This window comes from Phoenix dactylifera, chromosome 2 (assembly GCF_009389715.1).
Source record: "Phoenix dactylifera cultivar Barhee BC4 chromosome 2, palm_55x_up_171113_PBpolish2nd_filt_p, whole genome shotgun sequence".
NCBI lineage: Eukaryota > Viridiplantae > Streptophyta > Magnoliopsida > Arecales > Arecaceae > Phoenix > Phoenix dactylifera.
In genome coordinates, this window is record NC_052393.1 from 4,616,009 (window position 1) to 4,636,876 (window position 20,868).

Below are 20,868 nucleotides of genomic sequence, written 5' to 3' on the forward strand. Positions count from 1 at the left end.
GCGTGTGCAGGGTACTGAGCAAGCCCGAAAATTTTTCCCGGGACCTGTCGGGTATAAGATGTAAATCTGAACCCGACCCAATTACTGTTTATAAGTCAATGCAGGCCCAATTCAATTAGGGGGGGAATGTCAGGTCCTAAAAGCCTGATTATTTCATTTCTTCGGATTAGCTGGTTCAAGTCGGAAATTGCCAGCATAAATCACATCAAGCATAAAACACGAAGCCACCGACTCCAATTAATCATCTGAGTGATCATATGGCTACCAAGCTTGATACGAAGAGACTAGTGATCAGAACTAGCATCTATATCAATCACGAACCGGTAACGAACATCGTTTCTCGCAAGCCTATCCAGAGCCTCATTGATGTGATCTGGTTTCACAAGCTCGATGTCGCAGGTGATGTTGTGCTTCCCACAGAAGTCCATCATCTCCTGCGTCTCTTTCATGCCTCCGATCATGCTTCCAGCCACGTTCCTCTTGCCTATAAAACCACATACATATGGGATGCTTAAGAGATAAGTAGGAAACAGAAACCAACCATGGAGGTTTGTTAGGTTTAGTTCCTCACCAAAAAACAATGGGAAGGAAGGAAGATCCAACGGTTTATCAGGCGCTCCGACTAAGACCAAGGTACCACGCACCTTGAGCAGCTCCAGGATTGGCCCAAGGGAGTGCTTCGCAGCTACCGTGTCAATGATGTAGTCCAGGCTCCTCTTCCCACTCTGCTGCCATGCCGATTAAGGACTTCTTCTGAGCTTACATATATATAGTCTGCTTCAAGAAGAGGAAAAACTGAAACAGAGTTCTGCATGTTACCTCCATTCTTTCGGGATCGGTGCTGAGAATGAAGTCATCGGCACCGAGTCTTTCTTTGGCTTCCTTCTCCTTGGAGGGGGATGTGCTGATGACTGTAACATGAAGTCCAAAGGCCTTCCCAAACTTAATGGCCACATGACCAAGGCCTCCAAGGCCGACCACCCCGAGCTTCTTGCCGGGCTGGGACATGTTGTAGTATTTCATTGGGCTGAACACAGTGATCCCCGCACATAGCAGGGGAGCTGCCGCATCCAGTGGAAGGCTATCGGGGACATGGACGACGTACCTTGGAATCAGTCACAAAATATGAAGTTTTTGCTGTCAGCAGCATCAATATAATAACCATGCCAGCTTCAGAGCACCGAATCCCTTCAGAGCATATAGCTAGGGGGAAGAAATTTAAGATAGCTAGGTTACCTCTTGTCAGCCACCAGCATTTTGGAATAGCCACCATAGGTGATGCTGCCGTCCCAGAAGATACCATTGTAAGTGAACTGGACCTTGTCGCAGTAGTTCTCCTCGGAGGCTTTGCAGAACTCGCACTCGAGGCAGGTCGCAGCCAGGCAACCGACTCCGACCCGGTCGCCCACCTTAAAGTTGGTCGCGTTGCTCCCCACCTTGGTGATCACTCCGGTGATCTCATGCCTGACATAATTAAGTAGTCAGCACAGATTGCTGGTTAATTCGCCAGAGGTAAGCAAGATAGCATGGGATCATATTAAATGGATTCAGATAGAAGTATATGAGATGGACGGGGGCTTAAAGCTACAGTTTGTATGTCTACTGGTGCCGGTTAAAGTTGATAGAACATCTTTATCAAATGGGTCGGATTCAAATTTAGACCTTTCACCCATCTAACCTGTTTTGATCTATTTAATAATTGGGTTGGATCCAATTATTAACTTTGCTAATTTATTAACATGATCCAACTCATTTGACCTATTTAAAACTTATTTAATCTGTTCAAAACCTGCTAAACATATTTTTATATTATTTAACTCAACCTGCTTAACCTATTTAAATATTATTTTAATCTATTAATGACCTACTTAACTTGTTTAACTTGATTTGTTTAATAAACAAATTGTTTGGGTTACATTGAGTTACCTGTTTAATAAATAGGTCAGATTTAGATCTAAAAGTTTGGCTTGTTTGGCAAACAGTACAGTTTAGCTTAATGAATTTTTGACCGAAGCCATATCCAATCTGACCTGTATCCGACGTGATCTGAACCGATTACCACCCCTAATTAATAGAAGAAAGTAATGAAATAATAAATATAGGGTAAACCTAACATAGTAGGGTTATGCCACAATATTGTGGCTCTTGTCCCATTGAACGCATCCACCACGTAAAATATATTTCACTTTCGTCCTTTGGCCTTTAATTTCAACCAAGGCCCACAGAATTTTGTTGGCAGCAGTGATAATGAATGGATGTGGCTGTATTGATAACATCGGCTAGGAAAGGGAAGTAAAATTAAAGGCTGTAGTCACATATTGGTGATAATGAAGAGATGCCAATTATATATGGTGGAAGTTGTGAGGATGATGACTGTTATAGTAGCCACAAAAATAGTAGCCACCATGGTGGTGGTGATGATAGAGATGACTACATTAGCAGCGGCCAAAGTGACTACGTTGATGGTTGAGATGATAACTATTTTAGTAGTAAAACATAAGTTCCTTAAATAATACAAGAAATTCAAAAACTAAAAAATTAAAATAAAAACAAAAATATTTTTATTCTTGATTTTTATAAATAAATTTAAAATTTTAGACAACAGAGAGAGAGAGAGAGAGAGAGAGAGAGAGAGAGAGAGAGAGAGAGAGAGAGAGAGAGGTTACCCGGGCACAATGGGGTACATGGTGATGCCCCAGTCGTCCTTGACGTGGTGGAGATCAGTGTGGCAGATGCCGCAGTAGAGTATCTTTATGGTCACGTCGTCCTCCCCGTTCTCCCTAACCATGAACACCATGTCACGCAACTTATTGAACAAATCATTACTGACGGTCTAACCAACGTTAGAGAACAACAGAACCTAAGAACGCACACAGTTAAATGGAAACAGACAAGACCATACCTTCTCTTGAAGACAAAAGGCGCTATCTTCCCGTTCGAGTCCATCGCCGCCCATCCTTCCACCGTCTGCGTGTGGTTTGGCGTCGTCTCCGTCATCTCTACTTCTCTCTCTTTTTCTAAGAACAACTCCTCTCCCAAAAGATGCCTAGCCAGGCGATAAGAAGCGCACTCCGTGTATGGCCCTCTCCGTGTTCTTTTAGAGCTGATGCTCTCTCCTATTTATACAGAAAAAATCCACCTACCTCCATCTCCTGGTTATAATAAACATATGGTACCAACTACAATGTCCAGGGGGGCCCGTCTACTTTGTTTTCGTTCTTCCCAAGTGGAATATTAATTTAGTTTATTGCTTTTTTATTTCTATATTCTGAAAATTTAATTTATCTGCCTCTCTAATTTAAGAATATTCTTAACGTGTCTTTGCTTTTTTTTATTATTATTATTATTTTTTTTTAGTATAATGATTGCTCACGCTACTCTAGCGTGGACAAAACTAGTAAAATCAAAAAAAAAAAGTCAATTCTAAAAATTGGAGAAACAACCTCTTGGTCAAGCGAAATGATGGGCAACGGACAAGTATATTTCTATTCAACGGTCACTCGTTCCTACCGGAGGAAAGAGCCATGCGAGACACGCTACATCGCATGAGAAGATTATGGGTTCAATTTGGCCGGAGGCGACAACATGGTGGAGCTCACGAGAAGGAAAGATCTGACGAGCCCGTACGGATGGCGCGCCCCACCGTCCCAAGTAAAAGATTTCAAAATCTAGCTACAGGGATGTGCAGTTATAGAATTCAACACACCTTTTTATCATTTGAATAGTAAATTTATTGATCAATAAATGTTAGAGATAACTGCATCTTAACATAGAAGTTGGTGAGTTGCTAAATAAACCATATTTCGAGGTCAACATGTATTTAGAATTCATCAGGAGTCGAGTTAAAAATAGTAGATGGCTAAACTAAATCAGCAAAGTCTAGGCTAGGCTATGACCACAAATAGTAGAAAATATAAGTAAATAAGTATATAAAAATTGTATTTTTAATCTTGCTATTTTATTTCCGAGTTTGGTAATCCAATCTCGGCGAACTTATGATGAACTTGCTGGATTTTGTTTTTTTTCAAATTCTAAATTTTAACCCTAGCGGATTGTTCCACTTGCGAGTATGGTGGCAAATTGGTAATCTAATCAGAAAGTAAATTAACCAAGCCAACTGGCTTGAGTCCCAACCTACCATATTCCTTAAATAAAGTACAGAATAGAGTCCTTTTCATTTCCATAAAAAAAACAAAAACTATATTTCTGAAAGCAAAACTAGTATATTAAAATATATAAAATTAATTAAAGGAAAGGTGCATTCCCCCTTGATCTGATCCTCTGATAGGGAACCCACTATATTTCTCACAAAACAAACTATTAAATTAAAAATAGTTGTAGTCCCCCCTGACTAGACGCAATATGAACAAGCAAGACAGGAGGGGGTCCGGTTTCTTTCCACGTAAATGCCCTTGCAGAACTGGTCTAAAGTGCAAGTTTCACGAGGAATGCAATCCAAATGCCTGCAGAGTCCTACGAAATTGCTGTTTCTTGACCATGAATCCAAGATGACCCCCAAACTTCTGAGAGAGACAAACAGAGCCACTCCTTTTATTCCTGCAGAAGTCTGCATGAGGCCACAGGAACGGGTCACCAGGTGGAGCTGTAGCTGCCTCATATTCTCCAAAGAATTGCCTGGAAAAATCTCTAGGGAGTCCGTTTTGGCTCTATCTAGAGAAGGGGAATAGAGAATCCAAGGTCCATGAAGTGCTGCTAGATAGAAGATGGTCAGCTTCTACGAGTACGCAAGGGAAGAGTAAACCAGTACCTTTCATGGAGGACTGACTTCACGAATGAACTCGAACGACCATACTTACAGGCTTGGTGTGTGTATGCTCTGTACCATGACCAGACCTGGATTCGAGGTCATTGCGACCAAGTATGAGAGGGTTGACGCGGACCAGAATAATTCTACTCAAGACTAGATGGGTGAGACCAGAGAGTGACATCAGGCTAGCTTGGGGGGGAGGCCATGGGTTTCAAGGTTTGCGCCGGATGCCGCAAATTCACTGTTCTTCCGAACAGTGAGAACTATATATCATCTCGCACATAACCTCACCAAGCGTTTTTACTAGGAGTGAGAAGTTATAATTTTTTTAAAATTTATGAATAGAAAATGTATAGATATATTGACATGAGTAAATAAATATTTTTAAATTAATTATACATGTATTAGAAAATATATTTATTATTATCAATAAATTTCAGTATGTTTTAGTATGTAAATAAATATATTAATTACTAATAAATCCTATGTTAGATTTATTTATAATTAATAAATATTTGTCAATTATTTTATTAATAATTTATATTTATTTATAATATTACTAATATATTAAATATCTTATTATTTGTAGATATTTATTAATTATTATATTAGTAATATATTTATATAATTATTAATGTAATTAATATGATATAATTGAGGGTATTTTTGTCAAGAAATAATATTTTTAGATTACCTCCACTTAATAATTCGGCATAGAAAATAAATACCCACCTCCTTAATAGTATTTATTTTACATTCTCTATCAGGAAAATAGACACAAGACCCATCTTTTTTTTTACCACCATTCTCATCCACTTTTGTTCCAAACATCGTAATTTAATATGAAATTTATTTTTTTTATACTAGATTGTCTCTAACCAAGTGGGTCCTAAGCAACAGATGATGGCTCGAGGAAGTAGATTTGTTTCCTTCCATCTTGTTAATGTTAATATAGTTTTCCAAAAAGATGACAAAAAATATATAATTTATAAAAGAGCTTAGGGGCTTTTTGGTATTGCCATTGTTTTTTTCATTGTTTTTGAGAAAATCTAGATGGAAACTTAAAATAGACTGAACAAATACGTATGATGGAAATTCTTTTGGGTTTTAAATTATTTATAACAATATTTACAGCTTTTACCAACAAACATTTATTTCTTTCGAGAAATATGAAAATAAAAGCAAGGCATACAGATATTAATATCCAACGTCAACTTACACAGAAACAAATGACAAATATAATAAAAATAGCAAAATAAACCTAAAAGTGTGGTTTAGTCCTCTATGAGGTGAAAGTAAGCTTCTATTTTAGCAGTACCTGTGATGGCATGATGCATTTTAATATTTGAAACCAAGCAGCCTCTATGCATATTTAAAAATTCTGGATTGTTATATAATAGCAATTTCCCAAATTATATGCACCACTGAGAGAAATAATCTATTCTATCATGACTTTATGTAAAAGGTGAAGAAAGAGGCCCCATTCAGATCATAGCACGAGGAAATTTTTTTAGAAAATGCAAAAGTTTATCAAGCCTCGGAACTGATGATTCTGCAACTCCATAATTAACCAACTCCCTCATGTATAAGAAATGTCCATCAAGAAAATTTTCTAGTCAGCAATATTTTTTCTATTATCGTTATACAACAGACTCATCAAATGATGATATCATGAAAAGGATTTCACATCGATAAAGATAACTATCAGTGGAGCACATTAGAACAACCGCATGTTCATGAACATCCGCTTCTTTGATCTTTTCATCGAATGAATTTTATGCCATCCATCTTCATACCCTAGTAGTCGGCTGAAGATTTGGTCCTTTCTTCGATCGCATAAGAAAATAATTGGGTGGCGGGCTACTCTAACAAAATTATAAGCATGCCTCTGCCAACCTAGATCTTGAAACTTGCATCCCTGACCTTCTAGGAGAAGTGTAGATTACTGGAGAAAGTTTGTCCAAATGCCCAATTTGATGGGGCTATATCCGGGAAGACAAGGGTCTGGCCATCAGATGTTGTTACTGTGAAAGAGAGCGACTGGCCATTTAGATAGGCATTGGATTGCCAATTTGCACCCCAGTTTCTTGACATCACCAACCAGCCTGTGTTTGAACCTTTGATGGACATGGACTGGATGGATCCGCTGCCTCCCACATTTGATATGAGAACGAGTTCGAAGTAGTCTCGCCCGTTGATGGTGAACCTTACTCCACCTTGCTTCACACATGGGACCCTGCATTGTGAACCCACTCAAAGCAGTCAAATAGATAAGCTCCTACAGGCTAATTACGCATATTAGATCCACTTTGATGTTATTATCATTTGGAAGAATATTACAATCTAAAAGAAAAATAAGAGATAGAAGTCCAAAAAAAAAAAGCAGCAGCAAATTTATGCTTATGTTTAAACTTCTAAATATGAGGGCTCGGGGGGGGGAAGCCTGAGTTGAACCCTCAAGAACAAGAAGGCCTGAGCCTGGCCATGTCCAAAGGTTAGATGAGGTCGTCTTGTTTTATAATTTTGTTAGCTTTTTTCTGTTGTATTTAACCTCCTAAAAGATTGGCGTTAAAACAGACCAAGAAAAAAGAGTTCTATAGAAATTATCTCAGTTAATTTACTGTTTAGAAACAATTAAAAAAACGCTTAAAAAAAAAAATCTTAGTTCAGATTTGAAGCCCAAGACTAATAATTCTTGAGGGTGGTCAGGGTCAACATTTGAGACCTAGCATCAATTATATTGATTGTCCTTGGAACACCTCTTATATCTGATACAATAACAAACAGGAAGCAAGCAGTCAAGCGGAAGGGAACAGTAAGAGTTGAAAGAAAGCACCACCTTTGGTACAAAACTGGCACAATTCCTCCTCTGTAGATACCAATCTTCTCCCACGCGGGCTGCGCCATGTCGAAGTGCTGGCGAGGCGGGTTGCACCAGCCACCATTATCATTGGGGAGGGCATAGTTTGGAGGGCAGAAGTTGGTGGCCGTGATGGTCACTGAAGTGCCCTTGATGCACCACCTGGAGTCCGACTGGTAGTCACACATGATCTTAAAGCACTGCCCGCAAGCCGCCCCATCGTCGAACAAGGCCGTGCTCAAAGCTGCAGTATCCGTCCCGTACCCCGTCGAGTACAGATTGCCATAACCACAAGCTCCACCTGCAATCCACGATCCACTGCTATTCATCTCCGTGTATTGTAGACTCAGCAAACAACTCATGAAGAAGCTGACAGATTAAAGAAAGTTGCAAAAAATTACACTACCCATGGTTCCAGAGGCATCACTTCCACCATAGAATGTAGCTGAAGCCTCAGTCCACCCAGAAGGTTCGAAACCTTCGACGCCACTCTGCAGGAGGCACAATGCGAGGATGATCGACAATTTGAGGAAGGCAGCCATCGTGAAGCACCCGAGCCAGATCCCAAAATCCAAAAAAAAAGAGATGGGTAGTTGTTTAACACTTCAGTGGGTGTAGAGGAATGGCTGCACCTTGGCATTGCTTAAATAGGTAGAAGAGGAGGTGAAAGCCTATAATTTTTTTTCAGAGAAAGATTGGACTAAGAAATAACACCTATGCGATTGCCTGCACCTACCAGTCCATGACTTGCGGGATTGGTGATGACGACAAATTCCTTTCTTTATGGAATAATCTGATGTTCTGCAACCGACTTCTCATTTATATCTCTGCAACTCTGGGAAGAGCGCTTCTCATTTCCGCGTTCTCTTCATTTCGGAAAGAGTATTTTAATTCGGTAGTTCGAGTCATTGATTTCTTTTGTCACATGGTCACGTTTCTCCTGAACAGGTGAGCACATGGCTGCTGCATTATAATTTGGAGCGTCGTACGCTTGTTGGCTAAATAAAATCTTTTATATCTATTTTGAAGAGGTTGCGTTCCAAGCGCAGTGCTGAACGTAAGCAGAATTTGCTCCAGGGATTGATCTCTGGAGTCACTACTGGCCAGAGAACAAGGAACTGACTTAGAAATTTCAGGGGGCAACTCACAGTTCCTCCTAGGGATGGGCACTGGGCCGGGCCGCCCACGGCCCGGCACGGCACGGCACGAAGCGGGCCGTGCCACTCACAGTTCCTTCTAGAGATGGGCACTGGGCCGGGCCGCCCACGGCCCGGCACGGCACGGCACGAAGCGGGCCGTGCCTGGCACGGCCCGCCAGCTACAGTGCCGGGCCGTGCCTGGCACGGCCCCTTTGAGAGGGCCGTGCTGGGCTAGAGGGTCCTGGCCAGCGGGCCGTGCCAGGCACGTCGGCCCGGTCTAGGCCCGCGGGCCAAGCACGGCACGGCCCGCGGGCCAGCACGGCACGGCCCATAAGGGCCTGGGCCGGGCTGGCACGCGGGCCTGGCACGGTCCGGGCCTGCGCCCGGCTCGGCCCGATAAAAATTAATGCTTCATAAATTTTTTTAATAAATTAATAAATATTGAACACTAAGAATTTATGATTTATGAATATAAAGCCACCTTAATGGTGGGGGGTTTGGCATAGACCCCTACCAGTTTATTAATTTAAATCAAAATGGTACATGAAGGGAGGTTTGGACCTTGGTCTGACCTCTAGAATACAGCAAGAAACTAAGAAAGGGCCGAGATTTGGACCTTGGTCTGACCTCCAGAATACAATAAAAATGTACAATTATAAAAAATTAAGAAATCTTACTAATCATCAGTGATTCAGTGAATCAGTATTCACTCTTCAGTCTTCAGTCTTCAGTCTTCAGTAGTGTTTGTATCATCATCATCAGAGGATGTTGTATTATGTCCACCTTTATCTTGAAGTCTTGCCTCAGCATCCAGCCAATCCTTGAAGCAGAGAAGCATCTCCACCGTTTCGCCCGTCATCCTACTTCTCTTTTCGTCAAGAACACGCCGACCTGCACTAAAAGCGGATTCCGATGCTACCGTGGACATCGGCACAGCTAAAATATCGCGTGCAATTGCAGGCATAACAGGATATTGATTTCTAACACTCTTCCACCAAGATAATACATCTAGATTCTCTATTTGATTTTCATCATATGCAGAATGAAGATCATTTCGTAAATAAAATTCTAGTTCACTACTTAAAGATGAAGGAGATGAAGAGGAACTTGAAGCATGTGTGTGTCTTCTCTGTGCAATGAATGAAAAAATAGATGACGAACGAGAACTACTAGAAGGAGAAATAGAGGTTTGTATTTGTGTTCTAGATCCACGAATTTTTTCATCATATATAGCATAAATATCATAAAGAAGTTTTTTTACCTCATCTTTAGCAGATTCAGCATCTTGATTCATATTTTCAGAGTATGCATCAAGTAAAATTAGCACGCCATTTAATTTAACTCTAGGATCAAATACAGCAGCTAAGTTATGCATAGGACATATCCTGTCCCAATACTCATTCCATTTAGATTCCATTAGGTCAATAATAGGCATTAAAACATCATCATATCTATGTTCTGCAAATTTTTGACTAATTATATATGCTTGTTGTAAAAATGAACATGAAGTAGGGTAATAAATACCAGAAAGAACATTGGTAGCATTATAAAAACTAAGCAAAAAATCTTCCAAAATTTTTTCTTTATTCCAATCAGTTTCAGTCAATGTAAATCCTAATCCACGATCATTAATATATGCACTTAATAAATTTTTATATGGGTATGCATCATGTATCATGCTATATGTGGAGTTCCAACGAGTAATTACATCAAGTTTAAATTTTTTAAAACGTTTACCATGATTTATGCATAATTCCTTAAATTCTTGAAGTCTTGATCTAGAAGCATGAATAAAAGAAACTGCATTTCTAATTTTTGAAATCACATCTTGAATCATGCCCATGCCAGCTTGAACAGAAAGATTTAAGATATGACATGCACATCTAATATGCAGTAAATTTCCATCTAATATGGGATGCAATGAGTCTTTTAATAATACAACAGCAGAATTATTATTAGATGCATTATCAAAAGTAATAGACATAATTTTATCATTAATATTATATGAACATGCAGTTTGATAAATTATATTTGAAATTTGTTGCCCAGAATGTGGAAAATCAAAAGCACGAAAAGCAAGAATACATTTATTTAATTGCCAATCATTATCAATATAATGAGCAGTAATGGCAATAAAACAATTACTACCTACAGATGTTGACCAAATATCAGAAGTTAATGAAATTTTTACATTTAAAGTAGAAAGTGTTTCAATTAAATTTTGTTTCATTGCTAAAAAATTGGTCATAGCTACTCTTCTAAATGTACGCCTACTAGTTCTTTTGTAAGCAGGTTGTAGGTTTAATTGAACATATTCTTCAAAATTAAAAGATTCACATAAACTAAAAGGTAATTCATCCTTAACTATCCATTTTACAAGTGCTTTTCTTTGATTTTCATGATATATGCAAAATTACCTACAAGTAATCCCCCTTGTATATTAAGGGTACTTTGAGTTTGAGCATGAGAATCATGCATCCTATGACTCTCTTGATGTCTTTTTAAATGCCCTGTTCCCCCACTACTACTACAACTATAAAGTTTGGCACATTTTTTACATTTAGCTTTCCAGACTCCCTCAACCATAACTCTATCAAATTCATTCCATACAGTACTAGTCCTCTTACGAGAAGAGGTTTGACCTTCACTCGGTTCACCAGTTCTAGAGGAACTAGGAACAGGGGGTTGGGGATTAGTTTCTTCTCCCTCAGAAACAGGAATGCCAAACTGACTTTCCTCAAAAGATGACATATCTATGATTAATTCAAAAAATAAAAACTAACCGCAAGGAGGAATTGAGTAGAGGGTCGGAGGGCAGAGGCAGAGCCGAGATTCCGAGCTTCCTCTTGTGCTCTCAACAGAAGCGACCTTCTCTTCTCAACAGGAACCTCCTCTTGTGTAGCACTTGAACAAACTAAAAATTAAATTGCTAGAAGAGCACTTTAGAAGAGAGAAATAATAGCAGTAGAGAAGGAGAGAATGAGAGGTTTGGTGTGGTGAGAATGAGGGAGGAATGGGCTATTTATAGAAGCCCAAAAATTTTTTTTCCCAAAATACCCCTCAATTCAGCCGTTATTGGACTGTTGGGAGGGGTAAAAGGGTCATTTTTACGAAAATAGCCGTTGGAAACGGCTATTTTCCTCCCCCCTCTCCAGACGGGCCGTGCCTGGCACGGCCCGTCTGGAGACGTTGCGGGCCGTGCCAGGCACGGCCCGTCTGGAGACGTTGCGGGCCGTGCCTGGCACGGCCCGTTTGCGCCCGTTACGGGCCGTGCCTGGCACGGCCCGTGGCGTGCCGTGCCCGGCCCGGCCCACCAATAGAGGGGCCTGGGGCCGGGCCGGGCTGGCCTTCCGTGCTGGACGGGCCGTGCCAGGCACGGCCCGTTTAGTTTTTGGGCCCGGGGGGCCTGGGCCGGGCCGGCCCGGCACGGCCCGTTGCCCACCTCTAGTTCCTCCGCCGCAATACCAGTGAGACATACTTGGGCCATCCACTTGATATATATATATATATATATATATATATATATATATACATACATATATAGTTTTTTTTTCATTAAACAGTGGATCTCTGAAACCTAAGTTGTAACAATTTCCTACGTTGGGTAGATGGCAGAACCTTTGGTTGGAAGCTAGAGGAGCAACTAATAAGAGAATTGGTTTAGATCGCCATTGATGGTCAAGTGGAGCATCTTAAAGGATCGTGGACTGTGGGTTGCTAGATGAGAGATCTGAAAATGCAATGCAATGCATGAAGATGTTGGGTTCAATCCTGCAGCCCCATGTACAGTATATCACACATCACAATTGCAACATTTGTCAAGCAAACCATGCATTTCTGCTAACAGAATATATTTACCATCTTGTTACTCTTGAATCATCCGCCTTCATGGATGTTAACTGATGGTTACAAAGGTAGAAAACTATATGATTAAACACAGGCAAGGGAAAGACATCTTTTTACATAGGCGCTTTGGGCATTTTTAAAACTATGTGATTAAACACTACTAGGGCCAAAGGTAGAAAAGATTCACTAGTTCTCCATAATTTAAAATGCAGCCAAGAGCTTCACTTGTAAGCTGAATCTAAATATGAAAATGGAGGTCTCTCTATCTACCTTCCCTTTGCTCATGATTGGTCAAAAGCTTCATAACACCGCAAGATGGCAACATGAAGATCTCGAGAATTTGTCCACTTGGTGTTTGGTGCATCCAACATTGCTAATTTCTAAACCTACCTCAAGAAGGTCAGCTCTTGAAGTGGTGCATGTTATCAGAAAGAAAGTACCTGCAGATCGCAATGCCATAATTTATATCAGCTAGAAAAGTCGCTAGGAGTTTCTATAAGCACATGATCAAGAACAAGAAGGGTGGCATATGGCTGACCATGTGGCCGAACATAGCATTAGAAGCCTAGCGATGAGGAAACTAAATAGAGTACCACTCCCACTTCAAGATCACTTGAGAATTCTTCGAATTGCCAGCTACCAATCATGGGAAAGCCCTCTTTTATTTATTTTTATTTTTATTTTTACAATAGCAGTTGACATGCGACGAGTGTGAATGCGGCCAACAAGATAAGAAAATAAAAGAGCACACAATGGCTCAAGCACAGAAGCATGGTCCGCTCAAATAAAACCTCCGAAATGGTGGGTAGCAAAAGAAGAGCGGCACCATTTGTTTTTCTGTATATATGCATGGTCTAATAGGAGCCACAGTCTCCCAAGATCCTGCGGATGTCATGGAGTAGCAACCTTCCCCCAGCAGCGCAACCCTGACCTCTAATCCGCTCGATCACCGTAGCTGAATTTCCGTCGAGGAGGATGCAATCCGTGCCGAGCACACGCCTCGCATAGGTTACGCCCTTCCATGTAGCTCTGAACTCAGTGCTGATGACAGTCATGTCAAAAATTCGCCGCCCCTTGCCGCCACGAGCTTGGCGTTGTGATCTCTGATAACAAAACTGGCACCTCCATTGCTCTCTCCCTCGCCAACATTACCATCAAAATTTATCTTGAGAAAATAAAGGAGTAGAGGCTCCAAGAAAATAAGCACGGTAAGGAAGCTACCGGCGCCTCCATTGCTCCCTCCCATGGGAGAGCCTTTTAAATGCATGCCTTTTAGGAAGGAGAGACCCCATTCAGCTTGCAGGTCCGAATGAACAGTACGGTAACGTGTATGCGAGGACTTGAAATCCACTTGCGTAATATGAAAGGGCACATTGCTTAACTTCGCCATGCATTTTTCTCGAAGTGCTAAATGTCAAAAGCTGTGATTTTAAATAGGTAAAGAGGGGAGATATAATTGGGAATAAGTAGATGGATTTCAAATTATTGCTCCTTGGCAAATAAACCATTAGAGTCAAACTAAGCATAGCATTAGAATTAGGATCCATTCCCTTGTAATTCAATTTGATAGCTAAATGAGATTGCCGCATGAGCTTTAGTTTCTCTACTAGGCTTGCATTGCATTATGTTTTCATGCCCATTTCTAGAACCATTCAACTAATCTGAACTTAAATGTGGCCTGGGTTCCAAAAACCATAACACAAGTCTCTACATTCTACAACGACGGACAGAGATGGCACTGACATAATTTCATTTCAAAATCGGCCCGCTATACAATTACCCTCCTCTCAACAAATCTTTCTAGCAGTAAATTATTTCAAGCAACTACCATCATCATTGTCATCGTCCAAGCCTTCTTCCTGTCTAACAATCAAAAAGCAATCTCTTCCAGATCAATGCAGATCAATGCATCCTGGATACTGGAAACTGGAAGCAATGAAGAAAGAGAGTAGGGACAAAAAAAAAAGTAATTTCTACTTGCATTATCCTCACCAATCAAAGGAGCTTTCGAAGCACCTTTCACTCAAACAATGTAGCATCTGACAAGGTCATAATCAGAACTCATCATCATCTTCACCGGCAATATGCTTCGCGAGCTCCTGTTCCTGCTGTTGGCTCTCTCGCCTCTCCTCTGCACTTTCTTTCTCCTTATGGGAGTTCGGCGGGAACCTCAGTGCCCTCGCTGCTTCATCGTACGTGCATGTTCAGACAGAAGACAATCCTGGAATTGAAAGCAATCTGAGGTTCATTTGTCGAGTGGATATCACCAGTTTCTTTAGAAACCATCCACCCATTTGCATGATCTATCGTTGCATCAGTCGCGCCATCTCGGATGGCCTTGGCAACCATGCTCTCAGCATCGGCCACAGGATTCTGAGGGTCCAATCTCAACTTCCTGGCTATATCAGCCAGAGATATGCGGGAATAAGAGATGCTGATATTGCAGAGCCCACTTTTTATCACACTGTGTCGCAATCTCACCATCAGGTTACGTGTCCTGTCTGAATTGAAAGTCCCAGAAAATTTCTCTGCAACAGTCCTAAACAACCCCAAGTCCCCAATTCGCACAGCCTGAAATCAGAAAAAATAAGAACTTGGAAAATCAAGCCATCACTGCTTTGTGTGCTAATGACATAGCCTAAATAATAATGCTTAGCTGACATTTTCCTATAACTACCTGTCTTACCAGAAAAAAGAATATCAAAACAACCAATAAAGGCAATGATTTTTCTTTCCCAAACAACCATGAAGTCATCCAACCAAATATGAAAACAGGAAAAAAAAAATCCTAGGAAAGACATTTTTCCTGTTGATTTGAATGCGCCTCGAAACGAGGTGCCTTCAACCTCAACTTTTCTGCCTGGTCATGTAAGTTGTAATGGATGCAATTGCGAAGCAAAAGGTTCAGAAGAGTTTCCTGCATATCAACATAATAATGAGCTAGCACCTCATGTATATCTGAAATCTGAATATCCAAGTCAATCATATAAGAAACAAACCTGACCCAACTCATCACGCCGTAATGTTTCCATTCTATGCAAGGAAAGGAGGGTTCTGACAACGGGGAAAGAAAAATAAGATTTTATTCTAACACCTTCTTACAAAGGCTAAAAAGAAATTTGCTTGGCTCATGAGACGTGTATGGTTGTTTATTTGATATAAAGTGTCGCCATCGAATGTCAGCAAGACCATCATAAGTTCATTACTATAAGAATAATAGAAGTATGGCCGAGATGCTAGAACATCAACTGTCCTCCTGTTCATATTCTTCAGGCGAGCAATGCTAGCAGAAGAACAAGCTTTAGCCTGCAAGAGAAGTTACTGGAAAATTGAAATAGCAGATAAATTTCAGATTCAGTAAGGAAATTAAAGCATTCATTAACTATAGAAAATTACCTCGTTGTAACTCTTTTGATCAATCAGATATATCAGAACAAGCAATAGTAGATTTCAAGCTCCGGCAAGAATACTTAGCAGGACCCCGAGCTGCTGTATCCACGTCCATATCATGTTCCTCATCCTAAAAACAAGCCAATATAAATTTGTGAAAGTGTTCTAAAAATACAGATACACAGAAAACATGATTGCAAACAGTATCAAATGCAGCTGAACAGTATAATCCATTAATTGCATTGCATGAGAGGAATGCTTTATAAACAGATTTATGAGAATAACAGTACAATGAGGCTGATGGGAGTCAGTGGCTTCAATTTTGAAATTCCCAGGACCTGTACTGTATTGGGAGGTTTATAAGAAATCTAAAAAGTCGAAGCATTTGGTATCGAGTGATGCATGAAGGGATATTGGGGCATGATCCAATATAAGGATGCTAAGAATGCACAAAACATAGAAATGAAATTATTTTTTTTTTCTACTTTAGAAATTTGATGCCCATACTCATGGTAGCCATGTGCTTTGTGAGTAAGGGTTACATAAATAATTACAGGTACCACAATAATTTCCTGCATATCCCATGCAAAGAAGAAGACTTGGAATGATACAAAATATCATAACAAAAAATCATTGAGAGAAAGCAATTTGGTCAAGCTACGTATACAAGTCTGTGAGTCAGGAATCGTAAGATGGAAACATATTGCAGTTTCAATCCAGAAGCCTCCAGGCTAGAGGCAGAGATCCAAAACACAGACAAAGTGCAAAGGACTCGGCCATAGATTTTGAAAGGAATTGGATAGCAAACATGGAGAAAAGCTCCACCAAAAAAAAAACCTTCTTATCTATTTGCTCATGTAAAAACAAGCGTGGAGGAGATAGAACCATGAACCATAAGAAAAAGACCACCACTACCAGCAACTTATAACATCATAATTTTGGAATTTGTAAGGGCTTCTTAAATTGATTACGAATAATTTAAAAATAAATTTTAAAATTAATGAATAGTTGACTAATTCTTAATTAATTTGATTATCTAAGAATAATTAGAATATATGTGAATAATTGGAAAGCAAGTGCTCTTATTTTAGTAAAGTTATTATTATTCAGCTGTGGGGAATAAGATGCTTGCAAGAAATTATTGAAAGTGAACCTAAAGATCTTAGCTTTTCCGCTCATGTACAAGGACCGGAAAAAAAAACACTTTGCATTACAATCCACAAAGACTTGAACCTGGTTTATATATTATATGAACAAGTAATCTTAGTTTAGCCCTCCAATTTCATAGTACCTGGTTGCAGGATAAGCCCAAATAAAAGAGGGGGTAACAGGTTATCCTATCAAATGCCTTAGCTTGTTGTGGAATAGAATAACTCCAGTCAATGCAGGCGGGTTCACCTTTCAAAGAATAAGTCAAACCAAACTTATGTTTTGTCCCATCAATTATTCCTCTCGTTTCCACTTTTTACTTTTATATTACTCTTTTCATCCTTACCATTCCATTATCTGGTTGCAACCAAACAAGGTTATCCCCTGACCACAGGAAACAAGAACCTTTTTGGAGGAAAACTGAGGCCTCCCCTCCCCCAACAACCAAAAATAAAAAACAAAGTCCACTACCAAACACAATCCTAGTTTAAGTGAATGAAAATGAAGTGCACAACAAATGGATTTGAAGGTACCACTAAGGTATTATTGCAAGGATGAGAATACAACTAAGAATTTATTAAGATATCTTGTTGTATAGTTGACCACTCTTTATGCTATGTAGAACCCGAGTTCTACTACCTCTAGGATGACTTCAACCCACACATTTTATGCATTCCAAAAGAATAGTAAATTGGGCCTACAATCATGATAAGAAGTTATAGTTAGATCTGGGAACTAAAATACTTCAAAGTTTAATCACTTTTGCCTCCCCTATTTTGCAACATCCTTCTACATGCATCATCAATGTTAACCAATGCATGTGCATGGTACACATAACTGGAGGGGATGGTGGGCAACCTAGCTAGGGGTCTCATAATGCCGTGATATAACATTGGCATGAAAAAAAAATCTACATTGTTGCAAACCCAAAAGAAGGAAAAGCAGGAAAGAGGTTAGGGTGGCTTCAACTATTTTAATATATAAAGCTGACTCACAGCGTATAAGGCAAATCATCCACATGGCCAACCACAAAGATGTTTCTTACAAATACCCAACTTAGCCTTAAGATGATGCCTTGTATATGAAACATATTATGACATGTCTAGAACCACACTGAAATATATTAAAAATTATACATTATAGAGCTACAAATTTGAACTTAGGTTTGGGTAAAGAGTGTAGATATCCAACTTTTGGTGTTCAGTAGAGCAGTCTATAAATCTATGTATTATTGATGCCCCATGTTTCCACACTTAAAATGCACTCAAAGTCATTTTTATTAACTCTGAATTCCCTTGGCATCAATAGACTTAGTACATTCCCTTTTCCATGTGCAACATCTACAACTCAACTCAACTAAGCCTTAATCCCTAACTAGTTGGCATTAGCTATATGAATACTTTGCCTCCATTCTGCTCTATTTAGGGCCATACTTTCTTAAAAATGAAGCGATATCAAGTCCTTTACTACTTGGTCCCTTTTCCATGTGCAATATCATAACCAAAATAGCCTCACATGAAATCCATATCAAGTTTTCAAAAATTTCTTTTTCTTTTAAGTTTTATCCAAATAGCTAGAACGATGCATAATGGACAAGGTATCAAGAATCTAATACATTTTAAGAATTTGAAATCAAGTTCAGAGTAGAGAGCTATTGCCAATTCACAAAGGACTGTGCAGAATGCAGAAATTACATGGGATGAAGTAATTTTGGTCCAACTGCTCCTAATTTGAAGTATAAACATCCTAGCATGTCATGGACTGGTTTCCAAAGGCATCTCAAACCTTTTTAACCTTTCTTTGAAGCCAAGAAAATATATCGATATGCTCCTTTTCCATTAGTCCCAATATTGAAACCGACCGAAGTGTAATAGTGTGTAGGCATCTATAAATATTCAAAACGTCCCAGAGAGCCGGAAGGTCCTCCCCTAGTGCTAGGTTAACATGTTTTCTCAAGGAAGGTCAAATAATAACAGTTACTTTTCTGACTTTGGAGCATAGTGGAAGCTTGTGCAAAAGAACCCAGAGGTTGTGAGCTTGTCAGTTCTAGAAAGTCTTTCTCTTCCTCCTTTTCCCTTCTTTCATCACCTTTTTTCGGTATATTCTTGTAGTTTTTTGACTATTGCATCCATCTTAGTCTATTTTATTTTGTATATTTTTTTTTCTCTTTCCTAAAGTCCCTTCTTTTACGTGGCTTTAGTTTTAGAGAATAAGGTAAGATCCTTCACCTTTCTCGTTTCCCACCAAACCAATTAGATAAGTTTCTCCTTTTATTTCTCTACTTATGAGAGTAGATGCTACACTAGAATTTTGTTTACTTTCTTTTATTTCCCTTTTCTTTGTAGATAGTAGTACAAAGACCTCTAAATTGTGTATATCCCTGACATGGAGAGGAAGAACCCATACAGAATGCATGTCTTGATTGGTGTCTCAACAATCTTAATTGTCCAATGGTGATTGTGGAACCTTCAAGTAGCAATATAATCTTGCACAAAGATTAGAATATCAATAGTAGCAACAACTTTCCACCGTCGACTAGAGAGTGGTGCCACAACAGACTCCAAATTTAAACTCCACTATTTATTGAAATCAGAAAAGCATTATTGATAGGTTGGCCAAGTATGGACGCAATAAGACGAATTTATGGCCAACACTACAGAGAGCGACAGCCCTCTGTAAGATCGGGTTCATGTAGCTCTCTGGCCAATGGAGGGTTGCCACTATTGTTGATACTTTAACATTGATGTGGGATTCTTCTGCTATTCAAAGGTTCAACAATTGCCATTTCATAGTTTTGACTGCTAAGGTGCCCCCTACCCTTCCAAGAGATGTATTCTACATGGGTCATTCATCTCTAGTTGATATATATATATATATATATCTACGAGAGGCCTTCATGTTGGTAGACATAAAAGAAAAAACAAAGTGCAAAAAAAAAAAAAAATCTAATGCAATTGGGAGAACTAAGAGTGCCTCTGCGACGAATCGCTTTAATACCTTGGGAAGATAGGAGGAGAGCCTCGAGTGGGCATCAGAGACCGAGGCAAGGGCATAGCTAAGGAAGGCAGAGACCACGGGCGCCCTGAGCTACCGGCGGAGCATCATGGTGAGCCGCACCGCCCGCACGATCCGCCGCACTTCCCTGGCATATGCGCCGGTCTCGATCAAGGAAGCAATCTCCTTCAGATCTGAAACCAAACCAGGATCAATAAATTTCTCTTTTAAGGCCAAAAAAATCGCAAAAAATAGAAGAAACTGTAGAGAATTAGAGAAAAAAGCAGGTTCTTTTTTAAAAAAATTCCCTTCGTCGTTAAGTTGTCGTAATCTTACGCTGAAGTGTGGAAGAAGCGGTGTCGGAGGACACGGAATTGAATGGAGCTTGAACCTCCTTCATCTCCACATCATTAATAATCTTTTTTCTTTTCTTTTTCTTCCTTTTTTCCTGATAAAAACAATCAGCAAATAGTGAAAGAAAAAAGAAGAATAAAACGCACGAACGAAGAAATCGTGGATCCAATGATGGAGAAAGGAAACAAGAGAAAAGATATTAATTCGAAAGTATGGGATTGGGAGTAGCTCACGTCGATGCGAGGACACGAAGAGGAGGACTGAACTAGGGTTTGGTCCCTCGAACACAAGAATGCCCTTTTTCTTCCCCACTTCCCGTTGGCTTCTTGAGCTCGAAGAAGAAAATATTTTAGCGCGGTGCCACGGTC

The 20,868-nt window shown here is 39.8% G+C and overlaps 2 protein-coding genes and 2 pseudogenes across 3 annotated transcripts; all 4 read right to left on the minus strand.

Annotated features, from left to right (window-relative positions):
• Positions 1–118: 118 nt before the first annotated feature.
• On the minus strand, positions 119–3,113 carry LOC103719587 (probable cinnamyl alcohol dehydrogenase 6). 2 transcript variants are annotated; one of them, XM_008808907.4, is made up of 6 exons: positions 2,903–3,113; positions 2,667–2,780; positions 1,237–1,464; positions 820–1,105; positions 572–728; positions 119–484 (listed from the first exon to the last, which is right to left on the minus strand). In XM_008808907.4, the coding sequence occupies exons 1-6, from the start codon at positions 2,995–2,997 to the stop codon at positions 285–287; spliced, it is 1,080 nt and encodes a 359-aa protein (XP_008807129.1). In that variant the 5' UTR covers positions 2,998–3,113; the 3' UTR covers positions 119–284. The 2 variants fall into 2 exon arrangements, with proteins under 2 accessions (XP_008807129.1, XP_008807131.1); XM_008808909.4 differs by having other exon boundaries at positions 572–725; positions 2,903–3,111.
• A 3,205-nt stretch (positions 3,114–6,318) lies between these two features.
• LOC103719608 (expansin-A1-like) lies at positions 6,319–8,286 on the minus strand. The gene is made up of 3 exons (XM_039118145.1): positions 8,035–8,286; positions 7,608–7,929; positions 6,319–7,004 (listed from the first exon to the last, which is right to left on the minus strand). The coding sequence occupies exons 1-3, from the start codon at positions 8,168–8,170 to the stop codon at positions 6,695–6,697; spliced, it is 768 nt and encodes a 255-aa protein (XP_038974073.1). The 5' UTR covers positions 8,171–8,286; the 3' UTR covers positions 6,319–6,694.
• A 6,060-nt stretch (positions 8,287–14,346) lies between these two features.
• LOC108511725 lies at positions 14,347–15,606 on the minus strand (annotated as a pseudogene).
• LOC103719607 lies at positions 14,563–20,858 on the minus strand (annotated as a pseudogene).
• Positions 20,859–20,868: the final 10 nt, after the last annotated feature.